Source organism: Cherax quadricarinatus, chromosome 48 (genome assembly GCF_038502225.1).
Source record: "Cherax quadricarinatus isolate ZL_2023a chromosome 48, ASM3850222v1, whole genome shotgun sequence".
Classification (NCBI taxonomy): domain Eukaryota; kingdom Metazoa; phylum Arthropoda; class Malacostraca; order Decapoda; family Parastacidae; genus Cherax; species Cherax quadricarinatus.
In genome coordinates, this window is record NC_091339.1 from 22139241 (window position 1) to 22158090 (window position 18850).

The following is an 18850-nucleotide window of genomic DNA, read 5'->3' on the forward strand; positions in this document are numbered from 1 at the left end:
TTTTTGTCTCCACATATACCTCAACGCACCACTCACCTTTTTTCCTTCATCAATTCTATGATTAACCTCGTCCTTCATAAATCCATCCGCCGACATATCAACTCCCAAATATCTGAAAACATTCACTTCTTCCATACTACTCCTCCCCAATTTCATATCCAATTTTTCTTTATCTAAATCATTTGATACCCTCATCACCTTACTCTTTTCTATGTTCACTTTCAACTTTCTACCTTTACACACATTCCCAAGCTCGTTCACTAACCTTTGCAAATTTTCTTTAGAATCTCCCATAAGCACAGTATCATCAGCAAAAAGCAACTGTGTCAATTCCCATTTTGTATTTGATTCCCCATAATTTAATCCCACCCCTCTCCCGAACACCCTAGCATTTACTTCTTTTACAACCCCATATATAAATATATTAAACAACCATGGTGACATTACACATCCCTGTCTAAGGCCTACTTTTACCAGAAAGTAGTCTCACTATCCTCATAAAAACTCTTTACAGCATTTAGTAACTTACCACCTATTCCATACACTTCCAACATCTGCCACATTGCTCCGCTATCCACTCTATCATATGCATTTTCTAAATCTATAAATGCAATAAAAACTTCCCTACCTTTATCTAAATACTGTTCACATATAATGGGATAAAGATAGAAATGTTAAAAGCAGGAGGGGGATATAGTTTTGGAGTGGTTGGTGCTATTATTTAATAAATGTATAGAAGAGGGTAAGGTACCTAGGGATTGGCAAAGAGCATGCATAGTTCCTTCGCATAAAGGCAAAGGGGACAAAAGAGAGTGCAAAAATTATAGGGGGATAAGTCTGTTGAGTTCTAGGTAGTAGGTTGGTAGACAGCAACCGCCCAGGGAGGTACTACCGTCCTGCCAAGTGAGTGTAAAACTGAAGCCTGTAATTGTTTTACACGATGGTAAGATTGCTGGTGTCTTTTTTTATCTGTCTCATACACATGCAAGATTTCAGGTATGTCTTGCTACTTCTACTTACACTTAGGTCACACTACACATACATGTACAAGCATATATATACACACCCCTTTGGGTTTTCTTCTATTTTCTTTCTAGTTCTTGTTCTTGTTTATTTCCTCTTACCTCCATGGGGAAGTGGAACAGAATTCTTCCTCCGTAAGCCATGCGTGTTGTAAGAGGCGACTAAAATGCCGGGAGCAAGGAGCTAGTAACCTCTTCTCCTGTATATATTACTAAATGTAAAAGGAGAAACTTTCGTTTTTCCTTTTGGGCCACCCCGCCTCGGTGGGATACGGCCGGTGTGTTGAAAGAAAGAAGAAGAAGTCTGTTGAGTATACCTGGTAAAGTGTATGGTAGAGTTATTATTGAAAGAATAAAGTGTAAGACGGAGAATAGGATAGCAGATGAACAAGGAGGCTTTAGGCAACGTAGGGGGTGTGTGGACCAGGTGTTTACAGTGAAACATATAAGTGAACTATTTAGATAAGGCTAAAGAGATTTTTGTGGCATTTATGGATTTGGAAAAGGCGTATGACAGGGTGAATAGGGGGGCAATGTGGCAGACGTTGCAGATATATGGTATAGAAGGTAGGTTACTGAAAGCAGTGAAGAGTTTTTACGAGGATAGTGAGGCTCAAGTGAGAGTATGTAGGAAAGAGGGACATTATTTCCCAGTAAAAGTAGGCTTTAGACAGGGATGTGTGATGTCACCGTGGTTGTTTAATATATGTATTTATAGATGGGGTTGTAAGAGAAGTAAATGCGAGGGTCTTGGCAAGAGGCGTGGAGTTAAAAGATAAAGAATCACACATAAAGTGGGAGTTGTCACAGTTGCTCTTTGCTGATGACACTGTGCTCTTGGGTGATTCTGAAGAGAAGTTGCAGAGGTTGGTGAATGAATTTGGTAGGGAATGTAAAAGAAGAAAATTGAAAGTGAATACAGGAAAGAGTAAGGTTATGAGGATAACAAAAAGATTACATGATGAAAGATTGGATATCAGATTGGAGGGAGAGAGTATGGAGGAGGTGAATGTATTCAGATATTTGGGAGTGGACGTCTCAGAGGATGGGTCTATGAAAGATGAGGTGAATCTTAGAATTGATGAGGGGAAAAGGGTGAGCAGTGCACTTAGGAGTCTGTGGAGACAAAAAACTTTGTCCTTGGAAGCAAAGAGGAGAATGTATGAGAGTACATGTATAGCTTTACCAACACTCCTGTATGGGTGTGAAGCATGGGTGATGAATGTTGCAGCGAGGAGAAGGCTGGAGGCAGTGGAGATGTCATATCTGAGGGCAATGTGTGGTGTGAATATAATACAGAGAATTCGTAGTTTGGAAGTTAGGAGGCGGTGCGGGATTGCCAAAAATGTTGTCCAGAGGGCTGAGGAAGGGTTGTTTAGGTGGTTCAGACATGCAGAGAGAATGGAGCGAAACAGAATGACTTTAAGAGTGTATCAGTCTGTAGTGGAAGGAAGGCAGGGTAGGGGTCGGCCTAGGAAAGGTTGGAGGGAGGGGGTAAAAGAGGTTTTGTGTGCGAGGGGCTTCGACTTCCAGCGGGCATGCGCGAGCATGTTTGATAGGAGTGAATGGAGACAAATGGTTTTTAATACTTGACGTGTTGTTGGAGTGTGAGCAAAGTAACATTTATGAATTGATTCAGGGAAACCAGCAGGCTGGACTCGAGTCCTGGAGATGGGAAGTACAGTGCCTGCACTCTGAAGGAGGGGTGTTAATGTTGCAGTTTAAAAACTGTAGTATAAAGCACTCTTCTGGCAAGACAGTGATGGACTGAATGATGGTGAAAGTTTTTCTTTTTCGAGCCACCCTGCCTTGGTGGGAATCGGCCGGTGTGTTAATAAAAAAAATAATACATGCTTCAATGTAAATACTTTATCTACACATCACCTACCCACTCTAAAACCTCCTTGCTCATCCGCAATCCTACATTCTGTCTTACCTCTAATTCTTTCAATTATAACCTTACTGTACACTTTTCCTGGTATACTCGGTAAATTTATTCCTCTATAATTTTTACAATCTCTTTTGACCCCCTTCCCTTTATATAAAGGGACTATACATGCTCTCTGCCAATCCCTAGGTACCTTCCCCTTTCGAACATTTACTAAACAAAAATACTAACCACTCCAACACTATATCCCCCCCTGCTTTTAACATTTCTGTCATGATCCCGTCAGTTCCAGCTGCTTTACCCCCTTTCATTCAACGTAATGCCTCGTGCACCTCCCCCATACTCACATCCTGTTCTTCTTCACTCCTAAAAGATGGTATACCTCCTTGGCCAGTGTATGAAATTACCGCCTCCCTTTCTTTGTCGACATTTATAAGTTCCTCAAAATATTCTCGCCATCTACCCAATATCTCCATCTCCCCATCTACAAACTCCCCTAATCTGTTTTTAACTGACAAATCCATTCGTTCCCTAGGCTTTCTTAACTTGTTCAACTCACTCCAAATTTTTTTCTTATTTTCATTAAAATTTCTTGACAGTGCCTCTCCCACTGTCATCTGCTCTCCTTTTGCACTCTCTCACCACTCTCTTCACCTTTCTTTTACTCTCCATATACTCTACTCTTCTTATAACACTTCTGCTTTGTAAAAACCTCTCATAAGCTACCTTTTTCTCTTTAATCACACCCTGTACTTCATCATTCCACCAATCACTCTTCTTTCCTCCTACACCCACCCTCCTATAACCACAAACTTCTGCCCCACATTCTAATACTGCATTTTTAAAACTATTCCAACCCTCTTCAACCCTCCCACTACTCACACTTGCACCAGTCCACCTTTCTGCCAATAGTTGTTTATATCTCACCCGAACTTCCTCCTCCCTTAGTTTATACACTTTCACCTCCCTCTTATTTGTTGTTGCCATTTTCCTCTTTTCCCATCTACCTCTTACTCTAACTGTAGCTATAAACGTGTACATCCTGGAGCCTACCCATCAACTTTTTATCCACCAATACATAATCTAACAAACTACTTTCATTTCATGCTATATTATACCTTGTATATTTATTTATCCTCTTCATAAAATATGTTTTACCAACACTCTTATATGGGTGTGAAGCATGGGTGATGAATGTTGCAGCGAGGAGAAGGCTGGAGGCAGTGGAGATGTCATGTCTGAGGGCAATGTGTGGTGTGAATATAATGCAGAGAATTCGTAGTTTGAAAGTTAGGAGGAGGTGCAGGATTACCAAAACTGTTGTCCAGAGGGCTGAGGAAGGGTTGTTGAGGTGGTTCGGACATGTAGAGAGAATGGAGCGAAACAGAATGACTTCAAGAGTGTATCAGTCTGTAGTGGAAGGAAGGCGGGGTAGGGGTCGGCCTAGGAAAGGTTGGAGGGAGGGGTAAAGGAGGTTTTGTGTGCGAGGGGCTTGGACTTCCAGCAGGCATGTGTGAGCGTGTTTGATAGGAGTGAATGGAGACAAATGGTTTTTAATACTTGACGTGCTGTTGGAGTGTGAGCAAAGTAACATTTATGAAGGGGTTCAGGGAAACCGGCAGGCCGGACTTGAGTCCTGGAGATGGGAAGTACAGTGCCTGCACTCTGAAGGAGGGGTGTTAATGTCGCAGTTTAAAAACTGTAATGTAAAGCAACCTTCTGACAAGACAGTGATGGAGTGAATGATGGTGAAAGTTTTTCTTTTTTGGGCCACCCTGCCTTGCTGGGAATCAGCCAGTGTGACAATAATAATAAAAATAATAATATTACCAAACCTTGGTGGGAATCGGCCGGTGTGATAATAAAAAAAAAAAAAAAAAAATTACCAAACCTCTTTCTACACATAGCTCAATTAAAGGCTCCCCATTTTCATTTACCCCTGGCACTCCAAATTTACCTACTACTCCCTCCACAACATTTCTGCCCACTTTAGCATTGAAATCCCCAACCACCATTACTCTCAGACTTGGTTCAAAACTCCCCATGCATTCACTCAACATTTCCCAAAACCTCTCTCCTCTACACTTCTCTCTTCTCCAGGTGCATAAACACTTACTATAACCCACTTTTCACATCCAACCTTTATTTTACTCCACATAATCCTTGAATTAATACATTTATAGTCCCTCTTTTCCTGCCATAGCTTATCCTTCAACATTATTGCTACTCCTTCTTTAGCTCTAACTCTATCTGAAACCCCTGACCTAATCCCATTTATTCCTCTCCATTGAAACTCTCCCATCCCCTTCAGCTTTGTTTCACTTAAAGCCAGGACATCCAGCTTCTTCTCATTCATAACATCCACAATCGTCTCTTTCTTATCATTTGCACAACATCCACGCACATTCTGACTTCCCACTTTGACAATTTTCTTCTTCTTCTTATTCCTTTTAGTAATTATTAAAGGAAAAGGGGTTACTAGCCCATTGTTCCTGGCACTTTAGTTGACTTTTACAACATGCATGGCTTACGGAGGAAAGATTCTTATTCCACTTCTCCATGAATGTAAAAGGAAAAGTAATAAGACCACGAACTATTAAGATAAAATCAAAGAAAACTCAGATGAGTATGTATAGATAACCAAGTACATGTATGTGCAGTGTGACCTAAGTGTAAGCAGAAGTAGCAAGACATACCTGTAATCTTGCATATTTATGAGACAGACAAAAGACACCAGGAATCCTACCATCATGTAAAACAACTACAGGCTTTCGTTTTACAATCACTTGGCAGGACAGTACTACCTCCCTGGGTGGTTGCGGTCTATATGAAACTTAAAGTTGCACAAGCATTATGGATTCACCTACAAGTAATAACTTCTTACCTGAATATGGACTAGAAGCATTCGACTATCATGTTGTTCTAGGCGCAATTGGTCCCCAATACCCGAGTAGAGATCATCCCACAGATCACACACACGCCACGGTGGTCCTCTCTCTGTCACAAAAGTAGTGAAGAACATGCAGTCCAACACTTTCCCTACAAACTCGTGGTCTGCCATCCCTCTGTTGCCCAGGAAAGATGCCTGAAATATTTTACATGTGTAATTTGTGACGAGTAATTAAATTTTACGATATACATCCATCCCTTCTGCATGTACTGTACCACTGTATATAATATGTACTTTCTCAGATTCAGTGCAAAATCACTATTAGCAACACAGATGTTACAAGAAAAGATAATTTACAATAAAATTATTCATAGAAGAATGTGCTTAAAATTTCATCTTGACCATACCTAATATTTAATAACAAGACCTATTTTAGTTTTGCTATCAATTTTTATGCAAATCTGTTAAAAGTTATTCTGTACAATAAATAATTGAACATTTTATTATTAAAGATCTATTCCATCTGCAATTTTTTAAAGATATTTACCATGCCTACAACATGAAATGCACTCGTAAAACAACACCAAATGCATAATGGTCCTACCTTATGGAACGTTATAACTGGTTTTGAATGTATCCTGATGATAGTAAGACAGGAACGATAGCCTTGTAACAACTCTGCAAACATACGCATAAAAACTGCTCTAATTTCCTTGTCTATCATGACATGTGGTGAAGCTCTTATGCCACTACTAGAGGGAAAGGCATTGTCTGCAGAACTGAGATCAGGGTGTAATACCTGTTGAAAAAGAAGCAAAATGACATTGTCGTGGTTCACTGCCAATGTGAGGGGGATGGGGCACATAGCTTATAAATTATTTTATGAAAAAGTGATCAGCAGAGGAAACTGGACAAGTATCTTCACCAGGTGCTAGATCAAACAGGCTGTGATGGATATGTGGAGCAGCGGGCCTCCAGCGGTAACAGCCTGGTTGACCAGGCAAGCACCAGACGAGCCTGGCCCATGCCCAGGCTCCGAGAGTAGTGAAATTCTCAAAGCTCTTTAAAGGAATATCAAAGGTAAGGTGAGTGGGTAGGGAAGGAGACATACCTGAACCACAGGCTTTTAAAATTACAGGCAAAATCCACTGGTTAAATTGTTGAAAAAAATTGTCGGAAAAAAAAAATACACAGTACTATATTAGGTATACAGTATAGGACGTTAGCGTTTTTACCACTGTAATCTTATTTCCAAAATAACAGACGCCCATTACTAGTCCATTATATCATACTAATTCTGCACCAGAGAAGAATACTCATTAACCCTTCAACTGTCCAAACATAGATCTATGTTTTCGAGCGTAGCGCTCCAATCTTGATTTTCTCCATAAGAAAGCATGTAAAAAAAACGTAGATCTACATTCGGAGCACTACGCGAGTGAACACAGATCTACGTTTGGACAGTTTAAGAGTTAATTAGTAGCAAAATCTAGATGTTTAGTTAGATTGGCTTTCCTGCAGTGCTCCCTGGTTTCAGTCATAAAACATTTCCTGAAGATTTCTACTGTACTGTTTGTACAAAGAATAAACACTATTAATCCAAGCTTAAAAATGAAAAAACTTTTTTTTTTGTTATTTTTTATTTTTTTAATTTTATTAACACATCAGCCAATTCCCACCAAGGCAGGGTGGCCCCAAAAAGAAAAGCTTTCATCATCATTCACTCCATCACTGTCTTGCCAGAGAGGTGCTTTACACTATAGTTTATAAAACTGCAACATTAACACCCCTCCTTCAGTGCAGACACTGTAGTTCCCATCTCCAGAACTGAAGTCCAGCCTGCCGGTTCCCCTGAATCCCTTCATAAATGTTACTTTGCTCACACTCCAACAGTACGTCAAGTATTAAAAGCCATTTGTCTCCATTAACTACTATCAAATACTTTTGTTTTTCTTTTAGGTCACCCTGCCTCAGTAGGATACAACCGGTGGGTAAAAAAAAAAAAAAATCTACATATATTGAACCAAATACTTTTTTTATTCAAAGTACAGTACAGTACAGTACTTGGTATTCTGAAAGTTAAAAACTGTACTCACCAATGTAAAAAAAAAAAAAATTGTCAATATAATTTACTAACCCTTGAGAGAGCAGCATGAGTTTGGGACCAAAAAGGCTCTGGAAGGAGAGAGAGGGTCAAGCTTTCTGGAACACGAATTGCCCCTCCATCCAAGTCTGCTACAATGACATCCATCTGCAAGTAGTATAAAACAATTTAATTGCCTATTTTTAATTATTTGAATTAGCTCTTGGTCCCATCTATCCTGCACTGAATACCGTGAAATAATGTTATCAAACATTATCTACTTTTGAACCCCTGCAAGAAATCTGCTTTTATTATATTGTCTAGTTCCTTTTCAGTGGCAGTTCGTGTATAGGCACTGCAGAACTGCAGCACCCTCTATTTTCACTCGATATTATCGATAACATTCAATATAATGAGTCTTTTTTCTTTTAATTCTTTTTTTTTATACTTGCAATACAAGTATAAAGAAAGGATTAAAGAAAAGAAAGACTCATTATATTGAATGTTATCGATAATATCGAGTGAAAACAGTGGGTGGTGCAGTTCTGCAGTGCCTATACACAAGCTGCCACTGTTCCTTCCTCTAACATACCAATCTTAGGCTATTAGTATTATCTCTTGAAATTACTTGCTTTATGAACACTGGAGCATGGCACACTAACATTAAGCAATGAATATGTTATATCTTACTGGAATATCTTATTTCTGGAATTGGGGAACACTGTATGACTTTCTGACATTAACATGCAACTAACTCCCAGACATTTAGTGATTCAAACAAGTTCTACGTATGTTCTTTTTTATGGCTCTCCAGCATCTTCGTTTAAACCATTCCTTATTATTTCATGTTTTTTCTAATTCAAAAATAAACCAACTCCACTTTCACATACACTGAAGAACTCTAAATAATTGATAAACATCTATCCCATCATATTTTATTCCATTTTCTCTAAAATACACTGCCTTAGGTCATATTTTCCTTTCCTTTAAGTTAGTAGTTCTCATTTATATTTTACTTTTCCTTCCCAAAGTCATATTCAGCAGAATGTTAATTTGAATAGAATATGTTTTTTCCCAAGTGGATTTACATAGTTTATGCTAAGAACTTCATTTCTAGCAAATACTAGGCTTAGTATTGATGAGTCTTGCATTTTCTGGCTTTGATTAATGTGAAAAAAGTAAACACTCTGCTTGTCCATTTGTTTACCATTCCAGATTTAAAGGAATCCAGTCTTTCTTTATACTTAAATATCTAATTACAATGATTTTGCCTTTTCATGGTCACTTTTTCCTAATTTTATTCAGTGTGTGTTAAAGGAAACAAAAAGGGGGCGAAAGATGGAGAGGAGAGGAAAAGAAAAGATCTTGATGGGAACAATGTAAGAAATTGTAAGAAAATAGAAAAGATATACAATCTTCCAACCGGTTAACAGAATCATCAGTATGGATAACATCTGTGTAACAAAGAAAAATACTAACCAGTTCAGCAATATCATGTTGGAGAGAAGAGTGTACCCCCATAATGAAGGGGGTAGGAGTGGAGAGAACTTCTACTAGTGTTGCGGGAAGAATTGGAATGTACACATGAGAGTACCTGTTAAGAATAAAAGTAACTTTCTCTACTTGCAAGCTATTTTCCTTCCTGCCAATACACTGTAGTTGAATTCTTAGTTAAATGCACTGCATAACAAAATTAATGTAATATACTGTACAATTAAACAATTTGAAATATCAATCAAAAGTACATGTAGTACCTAACATACACTTCCCACAGATAGACCGTGATAAAATAATACATTCTGAAGCACACACTTAGGTTAAACTGTATGTCCACCTGTTTTGTAGCTATGTATATATTAAACCAAAAAAATCTATTATAATATTGAAACAATTCTTTCTATAATACAAGGTGTTGAGCAGATAAAAAAATGAGTAAACGCCACTTCAGCCAAGTGACTCAATTCTGTAACCCTTTCAGTGGTCGTGACATACAACTACAGGAGGGCCCCGCTTTACGGTGATTCGCTAATACAGACATTTCAAATTATACCCAAAATATTGTTTATATGGCTCCCTGATTTGCTATTATGGTGTCCACACACCACCTGTCCACTTTCAGGTTGTTTACATCCTCTGTGAGCACCAGGTCTCTCCCAGTTGTCCGGAAACTTTCCAAAGTTTCAAGTGTTTTAAAGTTACTGGGTATTTTATATACAGCCTCTTCTCACTTAATGACGGAGTTCCCTTCCTGAGACCTCGTCGGTAAACGAATTCGTCACTAAGTGAGGAACATAATATAATGGTAATGGGTTTGTGTCAACCACCTTTGGTAATGTTATAATGTCACCTTTTCACCATTTATAACATTTCTGGTATATTTTTAAATGTCTATACAGCAGTGTACTCTATATTGTAATAAATAGAACAGAGAAAATCAGCTCTAATATACATTATTTAGGTATGCATACTGGTCAGAGAGCCCGTCATAAGTCCGAGTCATCGGTAAACGAGTACATCACTAAGCGAGGAGAGGCTGTACATACGTACTCTTTTTGTATTACAATAACATCTAAAGATAGTTGTGATAAAAAGAGAAGCTGTAAGGCTCTTACTTTAAGTGCATAGTTAGAAATGATTAAATTCAGTGAGCAAGATGTGTTGATAGCTGAGACTGTACCGAGATACTACTGATAATTGTACTTATGTGCACCTGTACCTAAATAAACTTACTGTGCTGGTGTGCAGGTACAGTAACATAACTATTTGGCAGTGTTACAAAGTAGGAGTAACTATGCCAGACGAGGTAGTAGCTAAGAATCTCTCTCTATTGCTGAAGATGGAAAAATAGTAATAATTATAGACATTTTCACAAATTATATAAGAAATGCACTACGTATCATATCAACAAAATACAGGCACTCCTCACTTAACCCACCTGTTTAACAACCGCATGGACTTAAGACCAGCTCTCCAACCAGCCAGTACTGTACACTGTACAAGAACTCTGGTCATAGAAACAGCAGCGCGGCATCTCAGTGTCAAGCATCTCATCTTGCATCACCCTTTCTCAATCTCAGTCCCGTTTCCACAGTCAGTTGGTATTCACTACACTAGCATTCGCAATCTCCAAGACTACATATTTCATCTATAAATTTGTACTTTATTGTGCTAACTAACAAAGATCTAAGAGAGTTGGAAGAGCAGCAGCACTTGGAAAAGGAAGAAGAGGAAAGAATGAAAGTAGTACAAAAAATGTTCATTGTAAAGGGGTTAGCTGGTGTGTTCTCAAAACTGAATTGGGTTATATTAGAACTAGAGGGTATGGACCCGAATGTTGAATGGTTCACGAAAGTGGAACGGCAAATGGATGAACTTTTACAATGCTATTGTGAAATTTATGAAGAAAAAAAGAAAATTACAAAGCAGACCACACTAATGGGATTCTTCTCGAAAGCTACATCCCGGACCCCTACAAGTCCTTCCATTTCCTTGCCATCATCTCCCTTACCCAGGCCTTCTACAGTTCCTGATAACCCTGCTGATAACTCCAATGATGATGCTCCTTGCTTATTGACCAATTCGCTTAACGACCTAGTCACAGGAACAGAACGAAGTCATTAAGTGAGGAGTGCCTGTACATACATTCATAGTAAAAGAAATTGACAATTGTGTAGCTGGGTGGGCATAAAGAAGTGTACAACAATAATTACTATAACATGTTTTCTCTATTATACCACTAGAGAAAGTGGTGGGTAACAGAAGAATAGCATTCCTTTCGTATGCCTTCACTCATAAATAACATTACTCACTCTCAAAATTGTGTGTTGACTGAGAATGGGAGTGTTGCTGTTATGTATTTTACTGCATCAATGGGAAGACAACTTGCACACAATGAAAGGTGTTTGTATTGTGGAGAAAACGCTTCACAACCATATGAATAATGCGAGATGCACATGTATCAATGTGCCCAGCAGCCAGTGCACATGTATCAAATACACATTAATCCGACCACTCACCCAAAACACTGACACCATATACGTGTACATATATATGGAGCATCCTCCCAATGGTGTTTTATAATAACAATAATACAATAATAATAATTACAGGTAGTAGGCTGGTAGACAGCAACCACCCAGGGAAGTATTACCGTCCTACCAAGTGAGTGTGAAACGAAAGCCTGTAATTGTTTTACATGATGGTATGATTGCTGGTGTCTTTTGTCTGTTTCATAAATATGCAAGATTTCAGGTACATCTTGCTACTTCTACTTATACTTAGGTCACACTACACATACATGTACATACCCCTCTGGGTTTTCTTCTATTTTCTTTCTAGTTCTTGTTCTTGTTTATTTCCTGTTATCTCCATGGGGAAGTGGACCAGAATTCTTCCTCTGTAAGCCATGCGTGTCGTAAGAGGCGACTAAAATGCCAGGAGCTAAGGGCTAGTAACCCCTTCTCCTGTATATATTACTAAATTTGAAAGGAGAAACTTTCGTTTTTCCTTTTGGGCCACCCCACCTCGGTGGGATACGGCTGGTAATAATAATAAAGTTTCATTTGTTTTAAAGTTATGTCATAAGGCTTTTACTTTAAATGAACTCGAAGGATAAAATCTTTCTTTCTTCTTTCAACACATCGGTTGTATCCCACTGAGGCGGGGTGGCCCAAAAGGAAAAACGAAAGTTTCTCCTTTTACATTTAGTAATATATACAGGAGAAAGGGTTACTAGCCCCTTGCTCCTGGCATTTTAGTCGCCTCTTACAACACGCACGGGTTACGAAGGGTAAAATGTTGTAGGAAATTAAAAGTGCTACACCACTTAACACTAAAGTTGTAAGAAAACGTGATAACTTTATTGCTGGCGTGAAAAAACTTTTACTGGTGTTTACAGATCATATTAGTCACAACGTGCCTTTAAGCAGAGCCATTATCAAAGCCAAGGTCCTAGGTCTCTTCAATTCCATGAAGGCTGAGAAAGGTAAGGAAGCTGCTGAAGATAAATTTGAAGCTAGCAGAGGCTGGTTTTATCCCCTCCTGACTACCTTACAATACGTACTACTCATGTCTCACCCTATGTTAAGGCTAAAAATACTAAGTAATGAATGTACCGTATATGTACATTACTTTATTTTTTTTAGTCCGAGTTCTACTGCTAACTTAACCCATTCAGTGTTATGACCGATGCTCACAAACTTCCTCCCTGGGTTGATTAAAAAAAAAATTATCTAATGAAATGACAGAGAATCTTTTTCCGAAGGTAATGAAACCAAAAGTACAAAATTTGATGGAAAACTCTCGAATTCATACTCTTATAAAGCTAGCGGTCTCAGCGACACTTATACATCTGCGATTTCACACAATTTATGCTCTATTTTTAGCCAATTCCATTGTTCCAGTTGACCAGACACTCAGCTGTTTCACTAGTATTCCTTCTATTCTGACAAATGAGTACAAGAAACTGCCCATTTACCTATTTCAACTACCCAATAAAGTGATCAGAAATTGATAATTGGCCAGTTTCACACAAAATTCAACAATTGCCAATTTGAAAATAGGGTCCAGAATAAACAATGTAGACATTCCTGGCACTAAAAAACATTTCCTCTGTTCCTTATTCATGTCTCCAGGCCCCTCCTATATTACACTTGCTTTTATTTTGAATTTTTATTCTCTCTCTCTCTCTCACACACACACGCGCACACGTGCACGCGCACACGTGCACACGCACGCACACACACGTGCGCACACATGTGCATACACGTGCACACGCGCACACACACACGCACACATGCACACACATGCACACGCACACACATGCACATACATGCACACGCACACATATGCACACGCACACACATGTACACGCACACACATGCACACGCACAAACACACACAAAAATGTTACTTTTATTTAGACTACATTATTGTAATGACTGTATAAATAATGTCCGTGCATTCCTAAATGTGTATTAGACTGGCCAGCTGGACGCACATTGGACAAGCGACATCATTTGCGTATACTGGAATATTGGCAAAAATCAAACATTTCCGCTACTTTGAGCTCAATTTCAAGCTACTTTCAGTCCTGAAACTAATCAGAATCATCTCCATTTCTGCAACTTATCTTCCATTCTATCAAACAAGATCAAGAAACTGAGAATACAATCATAAAAATAACATGAAAATACACCGCAAAGTCATTGTTTTTCCTCATTATGCACTGCATGCCGCAGAATTTTTTATATGGTGCACACTTACCACAGACTCATTTTTTTACATCTAGGCCCAAATGTACCACCCACAGCTTATCTGTGTGAGCTAAGTTCATGGTATCATACTATGGGACCAACACTGGCTTCAAAGCCATGATACAATGGCACCAACACTTATAGTGTAAACATGTTAACAGGCATTTACATTAATCTAAAACAGAAAAAAAGGCAATTCACTTTATGACAATAGCCTGGAACCTAACCTAAGTGGGAGTCTTCTTGTACAGGTGTAATAGGTGGAACATTGAAAATGCTTCAAATGCACCGAATTATCGAAATATGCAATAAAAATACGTTTTAGCACGTTTTCCTATACAGTGGACCCCCGGTTAACGATATTTTTTCACTCCAGAAGTATGTTCAGGTGCCAGTACTGACCGAATTTGTTCCCATAAGAAATATTGTGAAGTAGATTAGTCCATTTCAGACCCCCAAACATACACGTACAAATGCACTTACATAAATACACTTACATAATTGGTCGCATTCGGAGGTAATCGTTATGCGGGGGTCCACTGTATTTTTTAATACAGTGGACCCTCGACCAATAATATTAATCCGTTCCTGAGAGCACATCGTTAGTCAAAATTATTGTTAGTCGAGTTAATTTTCCCCATAAGAAATAAAGGTTTGCACATCAACCCACATTGCACACATTTCCTTAATCTCTTTCTTCATATCCATAGTAATTCTCACCTTTTTTACTGTAGGGTTGGCACTAGAAGCTTTCTTGGATGGGACCACAGTGGCTGGCTGGCTTGTAAACACTGGCACCCACGGGACAAGTGAGGCACACTCAGGCAAAAAGTGGACGCGTCTCGAACAGAACGAACCATGTTGGTCGAGTTTTTTAGCGCTAGTCGAGGCAAAATTTTTACGTTAAAATGTATCGCCAGTCGGATTTAACGTTAGACGATGCCATCATTGGTCGAGGGTCCACTGTATTTCACATTTTTAACCCTTTGACTGTCGTGGTCGTATATGTACGTCATGGGAGATACCGTGTTTGACGTATCTATACGCATAAATTCTAGCGGCTTCAAATCGAGCGGGAGAGGGCTGGTAGGCCTACACGAGAGAGAATGGGTCTCAGTGGTCGGTGTGCACCCTGTGAAAAAAATCTGGGACTCAGCGGTGCATTGTGGGAACGCCATCTTGGTAGTCCATTTTCACCATGCCTCGCGGTAAGAAGTTCCTCACTCCTCGGCGGATTGGAGGTCTTTTGTTCCCAAGTGATAGCTCAAACAGTGATGATAGTGTCAGTGAAAGTGAATTCCCTGGTTTTGAAGCGGGTGTGACCGAGAAAATTACCCAGGATAACATAATTAGTGATGAAAACCCAGATGACCCACAACCATCCACCTCTGGTGCTAGGCCGGCTCGTTCATATTCACCTGTACCAGGACGAAAGAGGAAACTATTTGCCCGTGTACAAGACTCAGATGTGAGCAGTGCAAGTGATAGTGATAGTGATTTCAAGGTTATTGAAAGCACTTCTAGTTGTGACAGTGAGGGTGAATATTCCCCAGTGAAACGGCAGTATGTACGACGTCGCATGCGGTCTGGTAGTGTGCCATATGCTCTTCCAAGAGGAAGGAGTACATCTCGGAGCACATCCCGTGGCCCTACACCACGTCCTGATAGTGAAGATGACGATATTGTTACGATGGGTATAAATGATGTGAGTGAGGCAGCAGGCGGTGGTGGTGATAGTGACGGTGCCATGAGTCATGTGACACCAGCAGCGGGCCACGCTAGTGCCCGCGCTGCTGACTCTGCACAACTACAACCTGCTTCGGCCGACCCCACACTCTCACAACCACAACGACATTACAATATCCAGAACGCACCAGCTGACCGCATCTGGGATTGGCATCAAGATGACGAGTTTGTTCCCAATCCCCATGACTTTGATGGAGGACAAAGTGGAATACGGCCATCATGTACACTTGGGAACAATCCCACTGAACTGGAATGCTTTCAGTTGTTCTTCGATGAACCCCTGATGGACATTATTGTCAGGGAAAGCAATACATACTATGAGTACACCATGGCAAACACTATGCTTTCACCAAGATCACGCCTACACCAGTGGAAGGACACAACTGTGGCAGAGATGTATCTGTTCTTTGCCACAATAATGCTTATGCCACATGTGTATAAGCATAGTGTCAGCACATACTGGATGACAGACCGCCTGATTTCAACCCCTGCTTTCAGTGACATTATACCAGTGAATAGATTTGTGTTACTGTTACGTATGTTACACTTTTCAGACAAAACCAGGCCTGACAGAAGCGACAGGTTATATAAGATCAGACGTGTGTTTATGTACCTGAAACAAAAGTGCTGTATGTATTTTTATCCCTTCAGGAAGCTTGTTATTGACGAGTCTTTGATTTTGTTCAAAGGAAGACTCTCATTCAAGCAGTATATACCAAGCAAGAGGAAACGCTTTGGTATAAAGTTATTTGTTCTGTGTGATTGCAAAACTGGTCTGGTTTTGGATATAATTGTGTACACTGGCGGTAAAACAATGGAAGATACCAGGAAGTTACTGGGTATCTCTGGTGATGTGGTTAGAACAATGATGGAGCCATATCTTGGTAAGGGGCATATTTTATATACTGACAACTGGTACACAAGCCCTATACTCAGTGATTTCTTGCGAGTGAACATGACAGATGTGTGTGGCACAGTGCGTAGAAGTCGTAAACATATGCCTAGGTTCGAAGCTGGCAGTCGTAGAGGTGAAGTGCAGGTGTTTGCTGCCAATGACATCATGGCATTTCGGTGGCATGACAAACGTGATGTCACACTGCTGACATCAGTTCACCGACACGAAATGGTAGAGACTGGCAAGCAGAATAGAGAGACCAATGAACCTATTGTAAAACCTGCAGCTGTGATGGATTACAACCTCAATATGCGCTTAGTGGACAAATGTGACATGCAGATTGGGTTTGCTGACTGTGTTCGCAAGAGTTATAAGTGGTACATAAAACTGTTTTTCCATCTTCTTGACATTTCCATGCTGAATGCTTATAATATGTATAAGTTGAAGACCAAGAACAAACCCAAATATGGTGAATTTTGTTTGTCAGTCATCAGACAAATAATATTCAAGTACCAAGAAACAACACCTGCAATAGACCAGCGCCCACGAAATTATCAACACATGTCCTCTCGTCTGAGGCCTGGTGATCACTACCCCATACCACTGCCTGCTACTACTGCCAAGAAAAATGCTCAGAAGAGGTGTTTTGTCTGTGGACATACCACAAAACGCCAACAAAAACGCAGAGACACTCGTTTTATGTGTGAGGAGTGTAAGACACCATTGTGCTTATACCCATGTTTCAAAGAATTCCACAAGCTGCAGCACTTCTAATAAAGTGTCCAGTGATTGTACATATGTATATATATTATAAAGCAATCGTAATAAACATTTGTTTACATTGTTTGTTTGTGTAAACAAGTTTTAGCAACATTATAATGATACGAGTGTTTTTGCTATAATTGTGTTACATTCAACGAGTGTATATTTGAACATTGCACAATAATTTGGTCTCACAGGCCACAAAAGTTATGTGAAAAAATAAAATAGTGAAAAAAACAAGAAACCATCGAATACAAGTAAATAAAAGTTTACCGGGTGAGCGGCAGTCGCCGCTGTTGCCGCCAGCAGATCAATTTCAGCAAACTTCAGGACTCTATATCTCGGTAAGTACTGATGAGAAAAATTTTTTTTTGGGACTAAAACAATCAGAAAAATAATCTTAACATTTTCATAAGAAAAAATAATTTTTTTTTTTTTCGAATATTTTGCGACACCAGGAGCAACTTCAGGATTGGGCCCTTCGACAGTCAAAGGGTTAAAAAATCTTATTGTACATCACTGAGGCCAGGGGTCCCTCACATAGTCCTCTGTCATGAACTCAGCTCACTCAGCTAAGCTGTCGTATGCGGTGCATCATGATGGGAAATACAAAACTCTGAGAATGCGAGTGGTTTAACCCTTTGACTGTCGAAGGGCCCAATCCTGAAGTTGCTCCTGGTGTCGCAAAATATTCGAAAAAAAAAAAAATTATTTTTTCTTATGAAATGATAGAGAATGTTTTCCCGATTGTAAAGACACCAAAAAAACGAAATTTGATGGAAAACTGACGGAATTACGCTCTCGCGAAGTTAGCGACTTCGGCGATATTTAAAAATCGGCAATTTCGCCCACTTTGAGCCCTATTTTCGGCTAATTCCGTTATTCCAGTCAACCAAACTCATAACTATTTCTTCAGAACTCTATTTTTTCTATCGATTGAGCACAAGAAACTGCCCATTTACCGATTTCAACTACCCAATAACATGGTCAGAAATTTGCAATTTGGCCAATTTCACGAAAATTAAAAAATACGACAATTTCAAAATAAGGTCCAGAATGAACAATGCAGACATTCCTGGCTCTAAAATAAGATTTTCTTTGTTCATCAGTCATGTCTCCAGGTCCCTGTGATATTACTCTTGCTTTTTATTTTGAAATTTTATTCAAACAAAAAATAGAAGATTTACTGTTATGCAGACTACTGCAATACTGTAATAATTGTAAAAATTACATCAACCCATTCATGACTGCGTATTAGAATGGCTATTTGGACATTTATTGGACAATGACATCATTTGTTTACTTTTGAA

The 18850-nt window shown here is 39.4% G+C and overlaps 1 protein-coding gene across 5 annotated transcripts in view; it reads right to left on the bottom strand.

Annotated features, from left to right (window-relative positions):
- Nucleotides 1-18850, bottom strand: part of Sbf (SET domain binding factor) — a 302684-nt gene that overhangs the window by 241409 nt on the left and 42425 nt on the right. For all 5 annotated transcript variants that reach the window (XM_070094967.1, XM_070094968.1, XM_070094969.1 and 2 more), the window contains exons 8-11: nucleotides 9363-9477; nucleotides 7938-8051; nucleotides 6405-6599; nucleotides 5795-5995 (exon numbers count right to left, since the gene is read on the bottom strand). In XM_070094967.1, the coding sequence (XP_069951068.1) occupies nucleotides 5795-5995; nucleotides 6405-6599; nucleotides 7938-8051; nucleotides 9363-9477 (625 nt within the window). The remainder of the gene's footprint in view (nucleotides 1-5794; nucleotides 5996-6404; nucleotides 6600-7937; nucleotides 8052-9362; nucleotides 9478-18850) is intronic.